The sequence below is a fragment of the Carassius carassius genome, chromosome 17 (assembly GCF_963082965.1).
Source record: "Carassius carassius chromosome 17, fCarCar2.1, whole genome shotgun sequence".
In the NCBI taxonomy this organism is placed as follows: domain Eukaryota; kingdom Metazoa; phylum Chordata; class Actinopteri; order Cypriniformes; family Cyprinidae; genus Carassius; species Carassius carassius.
Genome location: NC_081771.1, coordinates 3,779,842 through 3,800,272, shown reverse-complemented (window position 1 = coordinate 3,800,272; position 20,431 = coordinate 3,779,842). Strand labels below are relative to the sequence as shown.

The window sequence follows — 20,431 nt, the reverse complement described above, 5'->3', positions numbered from 1 at the left end:
TTCACAACATTTTATAATGTTTAGTCTAATAAGTGATGTGACATACAGCCAAGTATGGTGACTCATACTCAGAATTCGTGCTCTCCATTAAACCCATCCAAAGTTCACACACACACACAGCAGTGAACACACACAAACCATGAACACACACACAGAGGAGTGGGCAGCCATTTATGCTGCGGCACCCAGGGAGCAGTTGGGGGTTCAGTGGCTTGCTCAAGGGAACAGTCATGGTATTGCTGGCCCGAGACTTGAACACACAACCCTTGGAGTAGGAGTCAAACTCTCTAACCATTAGGCCACGACTTCCCTATCTGGTGTCTGGAAACATCTGGAAATCACTATATTGCTCATAATCAGTTCTCATAAGTGAACGGTCATCTTTTAGTGTTTGCTTGTGATGTTTTTAAGCAAATATATAAGGTTTGGAAAACTTTAGACTCTCTCTGATTAAAGACAGAGGGATTAACTATTAGAGTTATCATGCAAAAACGTACCAGCATGAAAATGCATTTTGATCAGATCTCAAGCTCTGTTCTTTCTTTAATCTGATAATCCACCAGTGTTAGGCCTGCAGGACACAAGCACATCTGGAAGCTCTGGAACACACGAACTAGATAGGGTCTATATTGGCAGCCATTATATGAAAATTTCATGTGACTGACTTTCCCATGAATACAGATTTCGAACAGCTTGTATCAGAGCATCTTTATTTTCAGCATTCTTTTACTGTCTGTTTTACTGTCATTACTAGCCAGTTTTGACTAGTAACATTTCATTTTAAAGAGTAATAACTTTATAAATATGTTATATAGTTGAAACTTTTAGAAAATAGTTTGCAATCATGACTATAGCTAATGCACAATTGGATGAACAAAGAATCCTATCAGATAAACTGACAGTCTCTTTTATTTTCTGTTTATAACTTTATATTTTTAAATTAGCCAAAACTGCATTAGATATGTTCTCCTGTAATAATGACTAGTCAAAACTGCATTATAGATATCTTAAACGTAAACTATCACTAGACAGATATGCATTGCAGATATCTTATTTTTGTCTAGTCCCAACTGACTTGTTTGATTCATTAGGAAAGGTTTTACTAATATGATAGATTATTAATTAGAGTTTCTTTAGGATTTGTTTTTAGGCAAATGATTCTAACTAGCCAAAATGTAATTAGATACATAAACCATAAAATATAACTTACTTCATTAGACATCTTATATGCAAATTAATACATCATGAATATATATATCCCAGGTACCTTGTATTAGATTTGACTAGTCAAACATGAATAAATCTATTTTCATTCCATTATGATGTATTTAGTCACTAGAACTTGTCAGAATTGCTTTACATGTACTTTAAATCAGATTTTGTCTAGTCAGAGCTGACTCATGAGATGTAAAGCTAGAAGCTTTAAAGGAAGAAATTGCCTGCTGCAGCTTCCAACAAAGTTTTCGCCCCTTTTTACTCAACTGCGTCGTTTTTCTGTGGGCGTGGATCCGCCTAAATAACGGTGCAGGCCACACTTCAGGGTTTTCAGACAGAGACACTGCAAGAAGGAAAAACACCGTCATGCCAGAAGGGTAAAAGCGGCGAGGTGGTCATTTTCGCTTTCTCGAATTGACTTATTGATCCACAGTGATAGAGCACGTCCGAGTCATCTGCAGTCTCTCCCTGAAGTCCATGCGCGAATAAAACGCTCGACTTTAAATCACAGCATATGTTGAAATTGAGTTGCAAATCGCTGCGCGCGATCGTTTTGTAATCTTACCTCGACTTTGGAAAAAAATTGCGTACAAACCAACAGACCACAATGTCGCACGTTGATCCAGGACCGAAAAATGACTCGGACACGGAAAAGAAGACAGAACCAGCCCAGGACACTTCATCAGGAGAAATGGACGTCCCTAAAACTAAACTACTTGATGCTAAGGCAATCTTGTGGACTTTTGGCAAATGTCTCACTGCCTTTTTGCCTGTTTACCTGGCGGGTTACTATCGGGTGAGCACTAGTTTAGTGGTGTTTGGGATGATGGTTTACGCAGGATGGAAACACACCCGTGAAGCGAAGGAGGCGAGACTGAAGTCCGCTGTGCAGTTAGTCAACGAAGAACAAGAATACATATCCTCCAAATCATTTAGAAGTAGAAGAGACCTGCCTTCTTGGGTAAGAATGCATAAAAGTGTGTCTTTTGTTATTCTTGAATAAATTACTTAATTGTTAATAATGCACAACATCTGAATAAATCTACACGCATTCATGCTACAAGTGAAACACACAACGTGTTAATCCAAAATATTTGCATGGCTACAAACGACTGAAAAGAGTGGTGATGAGATGTCCGAATCGCGAACGATTTGTTCTTTTGAATCTGTTCGTTTGAATGATTCAGATTCATCCGACGTTTGAAGTCGCTCTGCTTCAAATGTTAAGCAGCATAGAAGGAAAACTGAGGAGAATGGCATAAAAACTAAGTTTGACGCTACCTAGTCGAGAGCATAATAAAAAAACGGTCGTATTTAACAGAACAACCTCTTTTGCTGTTAAAAAAAATGCTTTGTGTAAGTATATACTCAAAAGAATCGGTCACGGTGAATCATTTTTTGAACCACTTCATTGAAACAAACCGTTCGAACGAATCGATTCGTGCTGGTAAAGAGAAGGAGTGGTCTGCAGATTTAGAGGACATTATTCAAGCTGATGGTGGCGCTGTGTTGGTGGTGTGCTGCATACTTGGCACAATGCCCATCACCGAAACCTTTCTGAATAGGCCTACATTGTTGCTTTGTCATCTCCTCAACATGTGCACAGTAGATGCTTCCATAAAAGAGTTTATTCTATATTTGGTCATGTCCCATGGCTGTCATGACGTTGAAACAAGCTATGCATATAATTCACTGGGGGAAAAAAGTGTTAAATGCATTTAAATAAAACAAAACATTTATGCATTCATTCATTCCATTTTTAATAGGGACATTTATTTTATCCAGGATAAAAAAAAATTCTACACTGCAAATATTATATGTTATTGTTATTTAAGAAAGAAATGATGAAATTAAAGGAAGAGCGTTCATGGTAGACTGAAGTGGTTGTATGTGCAGTTTTTTCTTCTTTAAAACCACATCCTCTGTTGAAGATTGTTGTAGTGACACTTTAAAGCTCATATACATTTACAATCTTTGCACCTAGAAAGCTGTGAAATTTTTTTCTTTATTTTTTTAGGTCAGTTTTCCAGATGTGGAGAAGGTTGAATGGCTAAACAAGGTAAATCAGCAAAGATTTTGGTTGACATCTGTTCAATGAGATGCCACATGTAAAATTAAAAGCCTGTTATCCCATGAATTCCTGAACTGTGTCTTTAAACCGCACCCAACCCATCCGTATGACCCTCCCTTACTTCACAGCAGCTGCCTGTGACCACACACACACACACACACATCTTGTGAACAAAAGTTGCATATGCTATTATTACACATTCATTCTTAACTAAACGCTAATTCAACCAACATATTATCATGCCTTTGAATTAGTAGGTCAGATGCAATGCACGTTTTTCCATGAAATACATTTTAATTTAAATTGAACTTAATTTAATTAAAATCAATAATAATTTAAATAAAATAATTTTCATTATATAATTTTTAATGTCCTTTTGCATCTCCAAATCTGTTACAAGAACAATAATAAACAATAATAATATAATTGATTCACTCTGTATGCAACTCCAAGTTCTTCACAATAAAAAATAATCGCATTAAGCACCAAAATGCCATATTAATGTTGCTTACAATTAAAGATAAAGGCCTTCTTATAATGATAATAAAATATCAAATGAAAAAAAGGTAATTGAACCCAAGTGTTAATAAAAAAAGACAACATAATGCAAACATACATGCATAATGCAAAAAGATACATTGTTAACTTTCTTAAAAAAAAAAAAAAAGGTATTAATGGTATATTTATGCAAAATAAAGTTTGGTAATTTACATAAAAAAATGGTTTTGGGGTTGAAATGAAGTTTTCTTCTTGAGATTCACTCACTGAAAGACAGAAACAAGTAGGAGCATATATAGATATATCCCTTTCTAAATTCTTTATAGCATTTGTCCTTCTTTGCGATGAAGCTCAGCCCATTCCAGTTGTAGTCTGGTGTAAAAATCAGATATTTAGGCCTGACGCTCTTTATCAGTGATTCAGAGGCAGACATTTTACACTGGCATTCATCCCAGCCCCCATGCTCATGAGGTCTGTGCATGAGTCACAGTGCTATTTCTAAAACCTGTGGTTTGCTCATGCAATGAACAATCCAAAAAACACCCTGGCAACTGGTGCTTTAGCTTCTGTTATCACACTTACCCTCCGCAAACAACCACAGGTCACTATAGTAACAAGGCAAACACAAATGGCTCGGTGTAAACAGCTGCAAGCAGAGCAGAGAACAGTTATCAGTTATACAAGCTTTAACGGAACATTCCATTTGATCTTTTTTCAAACATAATGAGAATGTTGCTTTCGAATGTTCTCAAAAAAATCTGAAACGGTTGTAAAAAAAAAAACAAACAAAAAAACATTCCATGACCAATGTGTCATCAGAAAAAAAAAAAAAAAAAGACATGCTTTGACATCAAATATGACCCACTCTTACTCTTCCTGTCTGATTTTCAAGGTTATCCAGCAGGCCTGGCCATATATCGGTCAGTATTTGGAGAAGCTGCTGACGGAAACCATTGCTCCTTCCATCCGCGGCTCCAGCTCTCATCTGCAGACGCTCAGCTTCACGAAGGTCGACTTTGGTGGCAAGGTCATACATGCACACTCTCTCACTCACTGCTACACAAGTAATAATATTCCAGTGCAACATTCTCACAAATCTCAATCCACCGCAGTGCACTCAAACATGTCAGAACAAGCATTCTGTATAAATAAATGCTCTTGAGAATGTTATCAGCCTCTGATGCCTCATGGCAAACTTCCTGTTGAGACAAGAGTGATATGTTGATGTTAAATAAATGATAAGACTGTGAAATTGTATATTTTGCTGTAGTATATCTTGTTCATTAACATAGCTAACAGAATTATGATGTTTTAAAATAGCTGATGATAAGTTATTTATGAAACCATCAACATTTAAACTAAATGGAGTACATGATTTTAAAATAAAGACAATCAAAATGAAACACTGCATGTAATATGACAATTAACAAGTTTACAGAGAACCTTAAACATGGATATGTGTTGCTGAATTATTAAAATATGAATTCCCAGGTGCATCAAGTAAATATTGTAGATCTGATGTTTGGGAATCCCTGTAGTTGATAAATTAAAAGTTCAAATATTAACTTAAAATCATAGGTGGCATTGATTTTGGAATACCAGAAATATTCTATTATATGATTATAGAATAATATCCATATTTACCAGTTTTGCTTGATATTACAGTATTATTTCTTTCATTTTACAGCCGATGAAGGTGGTTGGAGTGAAGGCCCATTCAGAAAACAAGAAAGGTCAAATTCTGCTTGACGTTTACATCAGGTGACCTACATCTACATTTGAGATTCTCTGCATAAATGAGGTCCTGTAATGAATGAATTGTCTGTTGTCTCTCAGGGAGTGATTCAGAACTCTTGTGTACTGGATATTGTGTCTGTATTTCACAAGCTGACAAAACAAGACTGTCAATCTGCTGCCTGACTGAGTTTATCCAGAGCAAAAATGAGAGTGCATGCTACTGAAAGCCTCAGTTTCAGTTCATTTTAGTTTAGTGTTCAGTTGGCTGCGACCAATTCAGCAGAAATTGAAGGTCATTCAAATCCTTAAAAGCGTTCTCATTTATTTGAGAGGGGTTAAACTTTTGCTCTCTGCCGTCTCTTCTCAGTTACGTGGGGGATGTTGAGATAAACGTGGAGGTGAAGAGGTATTTCTGCAAGGCTGGTGTGAAGGGAATACAGGTGAGATTCTGCGTTTGTGACGGTCCCAATTAATAAATGAATGAATTTCATTTTATTTACACCGTGTCTACACCGGACGTGACAGTTGTCGCTCCACGCCGCAACAGCTCTACACTGGATGCAGCAAAGCGACTGTTAAAAATCTCTTGAAATTTGTGTCAGTACGTCATGAATAGAACGTTTTCTGTCTGGGATTTGTCGCGCCACGACGCATCCAGTGTAGACAGCATAATGAGTTCTATAGTATTTTGTCGTGTCGCGCCGCTCGCGTCCGGTGTAGACGCGGTGTAAGAGAGTTTATTTCATTTCCGTTTGTTCTCTCAGCTTCATGGAATGATGCGTGTGATTTTGGAGCCGCTGATTGGTGACGTCCCAATCGTGGGAGCTGTGACCATGTTCTTCATTCAAAGACCTGTAAGTTCTGTATATAATAAAAGTTCTTCAGTGGTTCTATGGCTGCATATTGTTCTTGAGTTGACTAAATGGTTCTATGGATATTAAAATGTTGTTGCATGACATTATAGGTTTTTCAAAAATAGTAGTAACGTTACAGGTAAACCCAAACTTGGGTATGTAAACCATAAAATCACAATAAATATACATATTATTTCAAATAAACACGATTAAAACAATCACTTTACTTGTTTATTTGTTTGTTTACCTATTTGTCAATTGTCATGTGACCATTGTTGTTCAAAATCTCAGATGGTACTTCAAGTAAATATTTTATGTTTGGGAACGATTTTACACAGTTTTCAGTAGCACTTTATTTTACAATATGTGCATTGAAATAAACTGGGTAATGTAAGGTAACCGCATGGGTTAAGATTAGGTTTAGAGGCAGGTTCTGGTTTAATACCTAGTTAGTTCCCAGTTATTGTAATTACTAAGATAAGTACATAGTATGTTCATGCAGAACAGGACTGTAAATAGTGCTACCCAATTTTACTTAACATTTTTGGGTTCTTCTTACTTTTTTTGTTAGAAACTGACCATTAACTGGACTGGTTTGACCAATCTGCTGGACATTCCAGGACTCAAGTGAGTTACAGAGACTCATCACAGATACACAATAAGATGTTACTGGGTTCAGTGCACTCACTGTCCTGAGCTGCCTTCTTTTTGGTGTGTTCCTCTCTGAATCTATTTCACACCTTCTGTGTCTGGTTCTTTCTCTCAGTGTGATGTCAGATACTATGATCATGGATGCGATTGCTTCATTCCTGGTTTTGCCCAATCGTCTCACTGTTCCTCTAGTGGCAAACCTACATGTGGCACAGCTGCGGTGCCCTTTACCCAGGGTAACACACACACACACACACATTAGAATCGACATTCAAAGCAATAACACTTAAATAAATAATACTTGTAAACTAGTGTTCAATTGTTTGGGCCAACCAAGTCTGCATTTATTTTTTCAAATATAGTAAAAACAGTAATATTGTTTAATATTATTATAATTTAAAATCACCTTTTTAATAAAAAAATATATATTTAATTTAATTTAGTGATGGTAAAGCATAATTTCTCTAGTCTTCAGTGCCACCTGATTCTTCAGAAATCATTCTAATATGCTGATTTGAATTAAAAAAAAAAAAAAAACCTTTCTCTGCCCTGCGATCTCATTCTGTGCATCCTTCTTAATGAAGGGAGTTGTGCGCATTCACCTGGTGGAGGCTGATGGTCTGGCTTCGAAGGATAACAGTGTTGTGGCGGGTATGTCTGACCCGTATGCCCTGCTTAGAGTCGGCCCGCAAACCTTCAAATCCCGCCATCTGGACAACACGCTCAGTCCCAAATGGGATGAAATGTATGAGGTGGGTGTTAAAATGACGGCACATTATAATAAGAACAAAAAAGCATTAAGCCATTTGATATCAATGTATGATATGAATGTGATAAACATCTTATTCTCATGTATCTGTGTCTTTCAGCTCAAATGTAGAGCCATTTCCACCACATTCTGTCTTTGATTACTCATGCTGTTGCTGTAGGTGTGTTTGGTGTTTCATGCATGCGTGTGTGTGTGTGTGTGTGTGTGTGTCTGTCAGGTCATCGTTCATGAGGTGCCTGGTCAGGAGCTAGAGGTGGAAGTGTTTGATAAAGATCCCGATCAAGATGATTTCCTGGGCAGGTACCTTATCACCGTCTCTCCGTCTCTCATTTCTGCTTTGAAAGGTGTCATATCTTACTTTTTGTTACAGTTTTGTTTTCCCTGAAGTTCATGTGTAATGTAAGTAAAGGTTGGTTGCAGCTAAAAACTTTTTCTAAAAGTTGTTTTGCCTCATGATATGACCTCTTTTATATAGGTCTGTTGCAGATTTTCATTTTCTAAACATTAATTCGTAATGTCCTATAACTATAAACTATTATAACTTTAAACTCACTTTTGTTTTTTGCTGATCTCGCACTAATCTCATCTTTGCATTGATTCTCTTTATTTCACTTATGCACAGAACAAAATTAGACTTGGGGATCGTGCAGAAATCTAAGATAGTGGATGAGGTGAGAAAGTTTATTAATATTCCAGTGCACTGTTTTCTCCCGTGTGTGTTTACAAGTCTATGCATAACTTTCAGCACATGATTCTATAATAATGTACCAATTTTTTACAAAGCACTAAAATCATAACTCATGTTTTGTATAATGCAGTTATTGTTGTTTATGAATATGATTATCACAAGGATGAATTCTTGATTCTGATTGGTCCATTATGGCATTCTCCAGTCAAATATTGTAATGATTAGGAACATTTATTTTAGTGATTTTGCAGTTTTATCAGTAACTAAAACTAAATTTCTACTCTAAACTACTTTTCAGTAATTGATATAAATCTAAAATAAACGAAACCGTATAAAACTTGAACATTTTGACTTGGAATGAAGTTAAAGTTGAAGTAATTACAAAAACTAAAACTGAAAAAAAAAAAAAATATATATATATATATATATATATATATATATACAGTACAGACCAAAAGTTTGGAAACATTACTATTTTTAATGTTTTTGAAATAAGTTTCTTCTGCTTATCAAGCCTGCATTTATTTGATCAAAAATACAGAAAATATTGTGATATGTTATTACAATTTAAAATAATAGTTTTTACATTTATTATACTTTAAATTATCATTTATTTCTGTGATGCAAAGCTGAATTTTTAGGATCATTATCACATGATCCTTTAGAAATTATTCTAATATGATGATTCATTATCAAATATGGAAACAGTTCTGCTGCTTAATATTTTTTCAGAACATGTGATACTTTTTTAGGATACTTTGATGAATAAAAAGAAAAAAATATATTATTAGAATATATATTATTAGAAAAAAAATTATTTTGAATAAATGCAGTTCTTTTTAACCTTTTATTCATCAAATATATTAGACAGCAGAACTGTTTCCAACACTCATAATAAATCAGAATATTAGAATGATTTCTAAATGATCATGTGATAGACTGGATGTGACATGTGACACTGAAGGCTGGAGTAATGATGCTGAAAATTCAGCTTTGCATCACAGGAATAAATTATTTTTTCAAGTATATTCAAATAGAAAACTATTATTTTAAGTTGTAATAATATTTCACAATATTACTGTTTTTTCTGTATTTCTGTATATGATCAAATAAATGCAGGCTTAATGAGCAGAAGAAACTTCTTTCAAAAACATTAAAAATAGTAATGTTTCCAAACTTTTGGTCTGTACTGTATATATATATATATATATATATAAACACAACACAATTACAAAAAATTGAATTATAAAAAAGAAACTGAAAATCAAAGCTAATTAAAAGTCTTAATGAATATTATAATGGTAAATAAATAATACTAAAGTAACACTGATCTCATACCACTCTTTCTTACTTAATAAAACCTTTTTAGCTGAAAGTAGGATTTATTTGTTTATTTGGTAAGTTGCTGTGTAATGTGTTCATTACTGCAAAATATATCCTGACAAGGTGATCTGGGCCCTAATTTCAGCAAAGGGAGTCTTGTATTTTTTAACAATTACGACCAGCTTATTTATTGAACACTGATGTCTTTTTTTCATGATATCAGTCATAAGTTTGTTGTAGGCTCTCTCATTGGTAATTCTGTATTAATGTCTCCTTCTCAGTGGTTCACGTTGAAGGACACCCCTACAGGACGGGTTCATCTCAGACTGGAGTGGCTGACACTAGAAACTGACACAGGACGACTGGAAGAGGTCTTGAAACACTGCACACACACACAACACTGGGTGTACATGCAAACAGTGTGTTTGTCTACTCTACCCATTAACCAATCCCAGGAAACTTCAAATGTGTTTAGAGATTGAAAGCTTGCTTTGCACACTTGGCAAACAGAATTTCTTGCAGTTGTTTTGCTCCTCCTTACTTTGCCCTCAATTATTTGTTCTCTCTCTCTCTCTCTCTCTCTCTCAGGTTCTGAAGAGAAATGAAAGTGTGGTGAGTAAAACAGCAAAGCCGCCCTCAGCAGCCATCTTGGCAGTGTATCTGGACAAGGCTGAGGCACTTCCTGTGAGTAATACTCTCACATCCTCTTCCTGCTGCACAAACCACACACACTACAGTTTGGGCACATTATTGTCCCTACAGACACGTGTGATAAATCTGGCTAGAACCTGCTTTTGTGGACATCTGGGCATGTCATTGATTGGAAAAATTATTCATAAATAAAACAAAATTAAAATTAGCTTTAAATGAAATAAAATAGTAATGCTTTTGTATTTAGCTTTATATGACAACAGCTGAAGTTTAAGGATACATATTTATGATCAAAAATATAATAAAAACAGTAACATTATGAAATATTTGTATACTTTCAAATAACAATTTTCTATTTTAGTTTACTTTAATATGTTATTTATTCCTGTGATGCAAAGCTGAATTTTCAGCATAATTTTTTCAGTTTCAGTTTTCAGTGATGCAATATTCTTCAGAAATCATTTGAATGTGTTGATTCGATGGTCAAGAAACATTTCTAATGATCACCGCTGAAAGCAGTTCAAAACTGCTTCAAATTTTTGTGGAAACCAGGATTAATAGAAAGTTTAAAAGAACAGAAATGACAATTTTATGTCATAAATGTCACTTTTTGATCAGTTTATTGTGTCCTTGCCAAATAAAATATATAAAGAAAAAAACATATAGAGTTAGTTGCTAGAAAACATCATTAGCGCAGTATAACCAACAATAGAAGTCAAAGGAAAGCCCCACCATGATTGTAAAAACAAATGTATGTGTGTGTGTGTGTGTGTGTGTGTATGTGTGTGTGTGCGTGCCTCTGGTTACCCACAACCTGCCATTTCCCTTTTGCCAGCAGACCGGCAGACGCCCAACTCTGAAACTATGAAGTGTAACTCTAGATTATATAACTTCACTTATTCGCCTCATAGCCTGACAGAGCACTTTGTGAAAGCACTTGTTCTATTTCACGCATCCAGAATGTTTTACCAGAAGTGCAAAGGCAAAAGAGTTTACTTAGAGGAGCACACTGACACTTAAAACACTTGAAACAAGTACACACTTGCATCGAGTGAACATCCCCGAGCGCTCAAGCTTACAGTGCTGTGGTCTGGAGGATTTCAAAGGAATGTTCTGGCTTCATTTTCTGTTGAATGATGTCAGTGAACACAGATTATAGTTTAGACTCATTCCTGGACTCTCAAGCAGACCTTGTGTTTGCAGTAATGCACTCATTGTGTAATGAAAGTCTGTGGGGATTTACTCTGTGAGAAAAGTAAAAAGCTGCACCTGAAATCATGTACTGTCAGTATATGTACTGCATTTGACAAAAAAGTTAATTCTTGAGCACCAATAAAGTGCAGTTTATCATGTTTGCATTCATAGTATCAATATAGTAGTATATCAAAATAAAACATGATTTCTGGATATTTGCACATGCTACTTATTTGGCATACTGCTTTTCTCATGATGTTCAGAGGAAAATGTACAGTACTTTGATTATGTAACCATACTATTGATACGTTCAAAAGTTTGACGTAAGATTTTTAAAAAGAAATAAATACTTTTATGCATAAAGTTGTTCAAAATGACAGTAAAGCCAGTTACAAGGTAAAAACAGATTTCTATTTCATTTGAATATGACAAAGCAGCACAACGGTTTTCATCTTTGATAATAATAAGAAATGTTTCTTGAGCAGCAAATCAGCATACCAGAATGATTTCTGAAGGATCACGTGACACTGAAGACTGGAGTAATGATGCGGAAAATTCAGCTTTGATCTCAGAAATAAATGACATTTTAACATATATTCAAATAGAAGACAGTTATTTGAAATTGTACAAATATTCTACAAAATTACTGTTTTTACTGTATTTTTGATTAAATAAATGCAGCCTTAGTGAACATAAGAGAGTTCTTTAATAAAAAAATGTATAAAAAATATTACAGACACTAAACTTGGTGTATAGAAGCACTTATAACTGTATTTGTGTAAAGTTATATGAATGTGTTGAAGTTAAATAATAAACATATATAATTATATTAATTAGAAAAATATATACAATTAATTTCTTAGTTGTTTTAAGTGTATTTGTACCTGTTTCTTCTGATTTTCAGATGAAGAAAGGAAATAAGGATCCCAATCCTATCGTTCAAATCGCAGTGCAAGATGTTACTCGTGACAGCCGGGTAAGACGCACACTTTCTTTCCGTATCCCACGTGACCCGATCTTCTCGCTCACTTCTTACCATTCCACCAGATTTGCTGGAATACAGTGAACCCCCAGTGGGAGGACGCTTTCACTTTCTTCATCAGAGATCCCAGCAAACAGGACATTAACGTGCAGGTATCCTAACATCATCTGCCTGGTTTTCGAACCGTCTTCTGATCTGTTTACAATCCAACAGTTCTCAATTCTGGTGTAAACAGGGCTCAGATGCCAAGACTGCCAGTGTTTGTCGTGGCTAATACGCATTCATGTTACTTAGTACTTCTTCCATCTCTTTCAGGTGAAGGATAATGACCGTGTTCAGGTTTTGGGAAGTCTGTCCATTCCTGTTTCCCGTCTTCTCTCTTGTCAAGATCTGAATTTGGATGAGTGGTTCAATCTGGATAATTCTGGTCCAAAAAGCCGCATCCACATCAACACAGTGCTCAGGGTAAATTCATCTAACACATGATGCGCAAGCTTGAGTACACAATATATTGCAACCTTAAAAACATACACATTACTGGTTTTCTATTTGAATTTTAATCAAACTTTTAATCAATTTAACACATCTTTGTTGAATAAAAGTAATTATTTATTAAAAGAAAAACGGCTTAAAAAGTAGTGTATGATGTTGTACAGATTTCAAATCTATTATATTTGGAAAAAGCCTCTCATTCAGTGTTGATGTCATTTCCTGCAGGTGCTCTGGTTGGATGAAGTCGCTGCAGCTGCAGCTGCCTCTCTCCTCTCCAGTGACCCTCTTTCAAAGAGTTCTGCCTCACGTCCACAAAAGACGACGCCCCATTCCAGCTTCGCCACTGAGGTGTGCAGTATCAGTATCTCTGTGCTATTAATAATGTATTGCATTAGCCATACGAGTAGTGAAATCAGCATCCTTCGATGATCCAGTCGATCATAACAAACCCTAAAATCATCTGCTCTTTGTTCCTGTAGGGGATGCTGCGTGTCCACCTCGTGGAGGGTCAAAATCTGGTCGCGAAGGACAATCTGATGGGTGGGATGGTGAAGGGCAAGAGTGACCCGTACGTCAAGATCCAAGTCGGAGGTGAAACCTTTAAAAGTCAAGTGATCAAGGAGAACCTCAACCCCGCCTGGAATGAGATGTATGAGGTGGGACTGCTGGGAAATACATTTAGAAATCAACTATAGACACTGTGACTTTGTCTGGCTTTTGCTATGCAGTTTTTAGTATGTATGTATATTTATATTTTTTTTAGCTATACAGTCATTTGACATAAAGAAATATGCTGTATACAATCAAAGTCATTTTCATAAAAAACTTGAATCAGAAATATAACCATATTTATTTCCAAAATGATAACTGGATATTGAATTGTGTATTTTTGTATGTTGCATACTATTCATAATGCAATTCATGGGCTTTACAAGCGTAAAAAAGGGGTTCACGCAAAAAAACAAAATTTAAAATTTATATTAAAATAGTTAAAAAATAACTTGCATGCCAGTGTGTGTGTATGTATACATATATATATATATATATACATATACATGCTATTTTAATATAACTAAAACCTTTATTTAAAATAAATTAATAAATAGTCTGTGTACAGTATATACTGCAAATTATGTCCTATGCAAATGTTCAAAACATTTATTTGTGGAACTTTTTTCCTTAATAAATAAAAATAATGTTATATATAATAATAATACTATATATATATATATATAAATGTAAAAAATATATAATCTAACAATTAATTGTTCATGTCTATAATTACATACAGTATATACAGTATAGTCTGTATACAAACTACATGCTATGCAAGTGTTTCTTTTTACTTATTTAAGCTGCAGAATCTTTACAGAATGATTGTTTGACAGCATGGCAAAGTCCTTTGAACTTCTTTATTTCCCATTGATATTTTTAAGGTGGTTTTGACGCAGCTTCCTGGTCAAGAGTTGACCTTAGAAGTTTTTGATAGGGACATGGACATGAAAGATGACTTTATGGGCAGGTATGAGGGCTGCTGTCAATATAATCCATAAGAATTCTCAACATGGTTTTGATTTAGCATTATTTAGGGATGTATTGTTTTTCTTTTAGGCTGAAGATGAATCTGAGTGATATAATTAGCTCCGAATACATAAACGAGGTGAGTATATGTGCATTTGTAGTAATATGTCTAATGATAAGCTGTATTAATATACTGATTCATATGCTTTTGTGTCAGTGGTTTACTCTGAGCGATGTTAAGCGTGGCCGTGTTCATCTGGCTCTGGAGTGGCTGCCCACTGTAACACAACCAGAGAAGCTACAGCAGGTGAGCAGAACTGTCTCTGGTCCTCGTTCAGAGTCTGTCTGTGTTGACAATGCATTGATAAATAAACTGATTTATTCTTCAGGTGTTGCAGTACCAGTCAAAGAGCTCGTACCTGAATAAGACAGTGCCGACAGCCGCTCTCCTGTTTGTGTATGTGGAGCGCGCACATGAGCTTCCTGTGAGTATGATATCTCTTTAACCTCTCAGTTGTTGAGAGCCCATGGAGACTGGGATCTTCCTGTCTCTCTGATTTTTCTCCTCTTGTAATCTTCCAGTAATCTTGCATGGTTCTTCTCAATATATATAACTGTGATCAGATTTGCCAAGAAACAGTGTGCAATCAGAAGAATGAGATCTCAGTACGAAGTCAAACATTTCTCAAATTATCTAACAGCTGCTATTTTTTTTAAATTAAATTGATTAAAAGTAGCAGTAAAGACATACATAATGTTGCAAAAGATTTCTAATTCAAATAAATCCTGTTCCTTTGTACTTTATAGTAACCAAAGAATGCTGACTAAAATGTATCACGGATTCCACAAAAATATGAAGCAGTTTTTAACATTGATAATAATAACAAATGTCTCTTTAGCGGTATGATTTCTAAAGGATCATGCACCATTGAAGACTGGATCTTGCATCACAGGATTAAATTACAAAATTACAAAATTAAAATACAAAACAGTTATTTAAAATGGTAATAATATGTCACAATAGTATTGTGTTTTTGTTAAAAAAATAATAATAATAATTCTGACTTTGTGAGCATAAAACACTTCCCAAAATATAAAAAAAATCGGACAAACCTCAAACCATTGAACTGTAGTGTATTTCAACAACCGTTGGAGAAAAATCTGAAACAAAGTTGAACACTTAAATGAAACATGTCTGAAATGTGTCTGAGTTGTTCTCTTAAATCTTAATGTCTCTGTGTGTTCAGTTGAAGAAGAGTGGAAAGGAGCCTAAAGTTGGTGCTGAGCTGATCTTGAGAAGAACTTCTCATAGAACCACGGTAAGAAGCTGTTTTTGCTGTTGAGTTGATTATTGATTAATAATGTGTGGATACAGTTGGCTTTCCTCTTCTTCACTGACACTGTGTGATGCAGGTCTCTGACCGCACCAGCTCTCCCCAGTGGGACGAGGCATTTCACTTCCTGGTTCGAGATCCATTGAACGAGCACCTTGTTGTGAAGGTAAGAGAATGCAAACAGCACTTTTCTGTTATACAACTGTAGTGTTTGGCTTGCAACGCACCTTACCACCTGATCTTAACCTTTCTACCTCACTTTTTCTCTTCAGTTGTCCCACAACTGGGACTTCTCTCTGGGATCTGTGGTGATTCCCATCAAAGAGCTTCTCTCTGAACCAGATCTGATGCTGGACCAGTGGCTCGATCTGGATGGAGCGTCACCCCAGAGTCAGATTCTGCTCAGAGCTCAGCTGAAGGTAAAACACACACACAGACACAAAAAGTCTCTTCTACTTACCATTTATCTGATCAAAGATACAGTAAAAATAGTAATATTGTGACATATTATTACAATTTAAAATAATGGTTTTCTATTTTAATATATTCCATAATGTAATTTATTTCTGTGATGCAAAGCTTAATTTTCAGCTGCCATTATTCTAATTTATTACAATCCATTGCTGCTTTATTTGTATTTATTTTTTGGAAACCACTATGGAGGTTTTTTTTTTTTTTGATGAATTTAAAGTTCAAAAGAACAGCATTTATTTGAAATTGAACACTTTTAAAACATTATAAACATCTTTACTCTCACTTTTGATCAGTTTAATGCATGAATTCCTGAATAAAAGTATTTATTTCTTTTACAGGGTTTCTGCCATTTTTAAAAAGTCTTCTTTATTCACCCTTCTACAATTTAAGGCCTTAAATTCATACAGTCATAGAATTAAATCTTGCATGCACTGCAAAAACGGAATATCTTCTATATTACTGTATTCCAATACAAATATCTAAACATCCTTAAATCAAGACACATTTATTTAAGATGCAAAAAAAGGTCATTGTTTTCTGAGAAACTGAACTAAATGAAATCGGTTTCTGCTTAAAACAAAAATGAATATCTGTCGATTGAATATTAAAAAATTTCCGTTTCAATTTTTTTTTTTTTTCTGAGCACTTTGGTAGATATTCTTGTTTTAATCATAACCATTTTGTTCAGTTTCACAAATAAACAAGACTTCTGTGTCATGTTGCTTCTCATGTAAAGGCATCTTGATTTAAGAATTATTCAAATTATTCATTAAAATTACTTTAAATATCCATTGCATTTTCTTTACTTGATCTTAAAAAAGTTTTTTTTTTATCAAAACAAAAATAATAAAAATCTAGCAGCCTGTACATTCTGCAAAATATCCTTTAAAAATAAGTTTTCAAATAGAAGACAATACAGTTTGATCAGTAGTGCTTGAAGTTGGTTTGAACTGTGCCTTTGAAGTATTTTGTACTTGATGTGGTGTGATCTTATGTTGTAGATTCTTTGCCCTAAAGAGACGGAGAGCTCTGAAGACCATGAGGAGCCAAAACATCCGAAAGCGTCCAGCTTTAGAAGAAAACCGGAGGAGGAATTAGTGCAGAAGTGAGAGGAGGAGAATTTCAAATCATAGAGTCCCTCAAACATTTCTTTATTAATCACATTTAATGAACAGTGCCTTAAACTGAAGTTCCTAATTAAAATAAATAGATATGCAGAACTGACAACTGATATTTCTTTTATAATTTCTCTTAAAAATGTATGTTAAAACCCATCGACTGTTAATAATAATAGTAAGAATTAGTAATAATTGTAAGTGTGTAACAAGTAACAAGCAAGTGTGGTTGTTTATTGGTTGTAGTTGAGTTAAAGTGTATTTATGGATATTTATTGATTGATGTTAAAGAGGAACAATGTTTCCTGTTCATATCGTTGCATGTTATGTATCTTCTGTGGCCATATAAGAGCGAAAAGACAATAAACTTACTTTGATTTTGACTTTGAGGTGTGTGTCTGTTTTTTGGGGGGGGTTTAGGTCTAGTATTGAGGAGGTCCCACCATCTCCTGTAAGCAGGACCTCCTCTGTGTCAGTCCCAGAAGAGGAGGAAGTCTCTGAGGTCACAGAGGTCCCAGAAGTTTCCAGTTCAGATGACCTTCGACCCTTGCACACCAGCCCTGACCCCAGCTTTGGTGCCGAGGTGAGGAATGTTCAGATGGATGGTGGACTGTTAATATGGCTTATAAATGGAAACATAGCAACACAGTGGGGTTATTTGATGTTTTTAGGGTGTGCTCCGCCTCCACCTGCTGGAAGCTCAGGATCTGGTAGCGAAGGACAACATGATGGGAGGGATGGTGAAGGGAAAGAGCGACCCGTACGTCAAGATTCATATCGGAGACACAACCTTTAAGAGTCATGTGATCAAGGAGAACCTCAACCCCACCTGGAACGAGATGTATGAGGTGGGTTTAGGTCTTTGGAGGTTTAGTTGATGTTAAAAATGGTTTTGAAAATTAATATCATGTAATCAATGCTTTTTCCAGCTGGTTCTGACCTCCAGCTCGACCTCTGATGTCCTTGTGGAGGTTTTCGACAAGGATATGGACAAAGATGACTTTTTAGGGAGGTATGTGGAAGTGTTGATATTGCTAACTAAAACTATTAAAAAAAACTTTGTGTTCATTGTAGTAAAGCTGAAATAAAATAGAAATATTAAACTAGAAATGTTGCCTTAATAAATTTAGCCTAAAGTAACTTAATAAAAACAAATGGAAATATAAATATAAAAGCTAGTTTATTACCATTTATGACTACTGTGTTGTATGTCTGATGTGATGCTGGTCCATGTCATGTAATACATGTTTGCATATGAATGTTGCTTGGCCACAGGGTGAAGATCAGCTTACAGCAGATCATTCAGTCTCAGCTGACTGACGAAGTGAGTGATTCATCACTAATATCTTTCCTCATTCTCTTCAAAGTTCTAATTTTGAGCAATTAAGACATATTGATTTATTCTTTTTGCAAGTTTCATTGTGTTTTCTTTCTTTGTGTCAGTGGTTTTCTCTGAATGACGTCAAACACGGCCGGGTTCACATGATTCTGGAGTGGCTTCCCACAGTCACACAACCTGACAGACTACAACAGGTGTTATATTATATTATATTATATTATATTATATTATATTATATTATATTATATTATATTATATTATATTATATTATATTATATTATATTATATTATATTATATTATATTATATTATATTATATTATATTATATTATGCAGACTTATGAATGATTTATGTTTTTGAGTTTTAAAATTAGTTTGGTCTGTATGCAATCCATCTAGATGATCAGAGTAAAGTGTTTTATTTGGTGATTTAATTTAATTTCAGATCAGGATGCATAGTTAGATTTTGATGTCATGATTTTTAAACTAAATAATCAAAAATATTGAGTTCTTTTTTTTTTTTATTAGTATGTTTAATGTGAATGTATTTTATGCCGTTTATTTTGGTGTTAGAATCTCTTTTCTTGGTTTCTTCACGTCAGGCGCTGCAGTTACAGTCCGAGCATTCGTACCAGAACAAATCTGTGCCATCAGCAGCTCTGTTCTTCATTCTCTTGGAGAGAGCTCATGACCTGCCGGTGTGTCTCTTATACACATGAACCCACACAAATACAGTTATGCTATATTAGATGGAGCTGTCTTAATACTAGAGCTTGAACGATATATTGTTTTGCTGATATTATCGGCCGATATAAGCCTGTCGCCGATATATCAGTATCGGCGAATATACTGCCGATAAACTTCAACTTTACTGTTCAGTGCACCGATGTCAGACTCATTTTGGATATTAAAGTGTATTGTTAAATTGTTAAATGCCCTGCCTCCATTAGATATCTCTGTCACGTCATAATAAGTGTTTGATCACCACATTTGAGTGATCATTGCAAAAAATTTTTATGTATGTATATATATTCTGTTCATGTATATACTGTATTCTATATATAGTACCAGTCAAATGTTTGGACACGTGAATGGGAAAGTGTCCAAACTTTTGACTGGTACTGTACTATAATAGTACTATAATATACACAAAAAATATTGTCCGATATATCGGTATCGACCTTTTCTTTACTCCCTAATATCGGTATCGGCCCCAAAAACCAATATCGGTTGGGCTCTACTTAATACTGTCATGTGTGCAGCTGAAGAAGAGTGGAAAGGAGCCTAAAGCTGCTGCAGAGCTGGTGTTGGGTGACATTTCCCATAAAACCAAGGTGGGAATTTGTGCCTTTTGTGAAGAATCAGTGTAGTGTCAATTTCTGACCCTTAATAAAAGCAGCTTCTTTGCTGTTCTTTTTAAAGGTGTGTGAGCGCTCCACGTCCCCTGAGTGGAGTGAAGCTTTTCACTTCCTGCTTCATAACCCAAAAGAGGAGATTCTTATTATAAAGGTAAAATAGATGAGT

The 20,431-nt window shown here is 35.1% G+C and overlaps 1 protein-coding gene across 2 annotated transcripts in view; it reads left to right on the top strand.

Moving 5' to 3' along the window:
• The first annotated feature begins 1,505 nt into the window (after positions 1 to 1,505).
• Positions 1,506 to 20,431, top strand: part of LOC132160780 (uncharacterized) — a 43,248-nt gene continuing 24,322 nt past the window's right edge. For both annotated transcript variants that reach the window (XR_009438074.1, XM_059570469.1), the window contains exons 1-34: positions 1,506 to 2,176; positions 3,233 to 3,274; positions 4,677 to 4,811; positions 5,472 to 5,545; positions 5,889 to 5,961; positions 6,286 to 6,375; positions 6,947 to 7,002; positions 7,142 to 7,262; positions 7,611 to 7,778; positions 8,013 to 8,095; positions 8,418 to 8,466; positions 10,088 to 10,177; positions 10,395 to 10,490; positions 12,556 to 12,627; positions 12,699 to 12,785; positions 12,949 to 13,098; positions 13,351 to 13,473; positions 13,605 to 13,781; positions 14,562 to 14,647; positions 14,737 to 14,785; positions 14,864 to 14,953; positions 15,036 to 15,131; positions 15,894 to 15,965; positions 16,060 to 16,146; positions 16,253 to 16,399; positions 17,456 to 17,559; positions 17,990 to 18,152; positions 18,241 to 18,417; positions 18,499 to 18,581; positions 18,845 to 18,893; positions 19,013 to 19,102; positions 19,510 to 19,605; positions 20,170 to 20,241; positions 20,330 to 20,416. Coding sequence is in view for 1 of the 2 variants with exons in the window: in XM_059570469.1 (XP_059426452.1) it covers positions 1,823 to 2,176; positions 3,233 to 3,274; positions 4,677 to 4,811; positions 5,472 to 5,545; positions 5,889 to 5,961; positions 6,286 to 6,375; positions 6,947 to 7,002; positions 7,142 to 7,262; positions 7,611 to 7,778; positions 8,013 to 8,095; positions 8,418 to 8,466; positions 10,088 to 10,177; positions 10,395 to 10,490; positions 12,556 to 12,627; positions 12,699 to 12,785; positions 12,949 to 13,098; positions 13,351 to 13,473; positions 13,605 to 13,781; positions 14,562 to 14,647; positions 14,737 to 14,785; positions 14,864 to 14,953; positions 15,036 to 15,131; positions 15,894 to 15,965; positions 16,060 to 16,146; positions 16,253 to 16,399; positions 17,456 to 17,559; positions 17,990 to 18,152; positions 18,241 to 18,417; positions 18,499 to 18,581; positions 18,845 to 18,893; positions 19,013 to 19,102; positions 19,510 to 19,605; positions 20,170 to 20,241; positions 20,330 to 20,416 (3,588 nt within the window). In the remaining variant the exon portion in view is untranslated. The remainder of the gene's footprint in view (positions 2,177 to 3,232; positions 3,275 to 4,676; positions 4,812 to 5,471; positions 5,546 to 5,888; positions 5,962 to 6,285; positions 6,376 to 6,946; positions 7,003 to 7,141; positions 7,263 to 7,610; positions 7,779 to 8,012; positions 8,096 to 8,417; positions 8,467 to 10,087; positions 10,178 to 10,394; positions 10,491 to 12,555; positions 12,628 to 12,698; positions 12,786 to 12,948; positions 13,099 to 13,350; positions 13,474 to 13,604; positions 13,782 to 14,561; positions 14,648 to 14,736; positions 14,786 to 14,863; positions 14,954 to 15,035; positions 15,132 to 15,893; positions 15,966 to 16,059; positions 16,147 to 16,252; positions 16,400 to 17,455; positions 17,560 to 17,989; positions 18,153 to 18,240; positions 18,418 to 18,498; positions 18,582 to 18,844; positions 18,894 to 19,012; positions 19,103 to 19,509; positions 19,606 to 20,169; positions 20,242 to 20,329; positions 20,417 to 20,431) is intronic.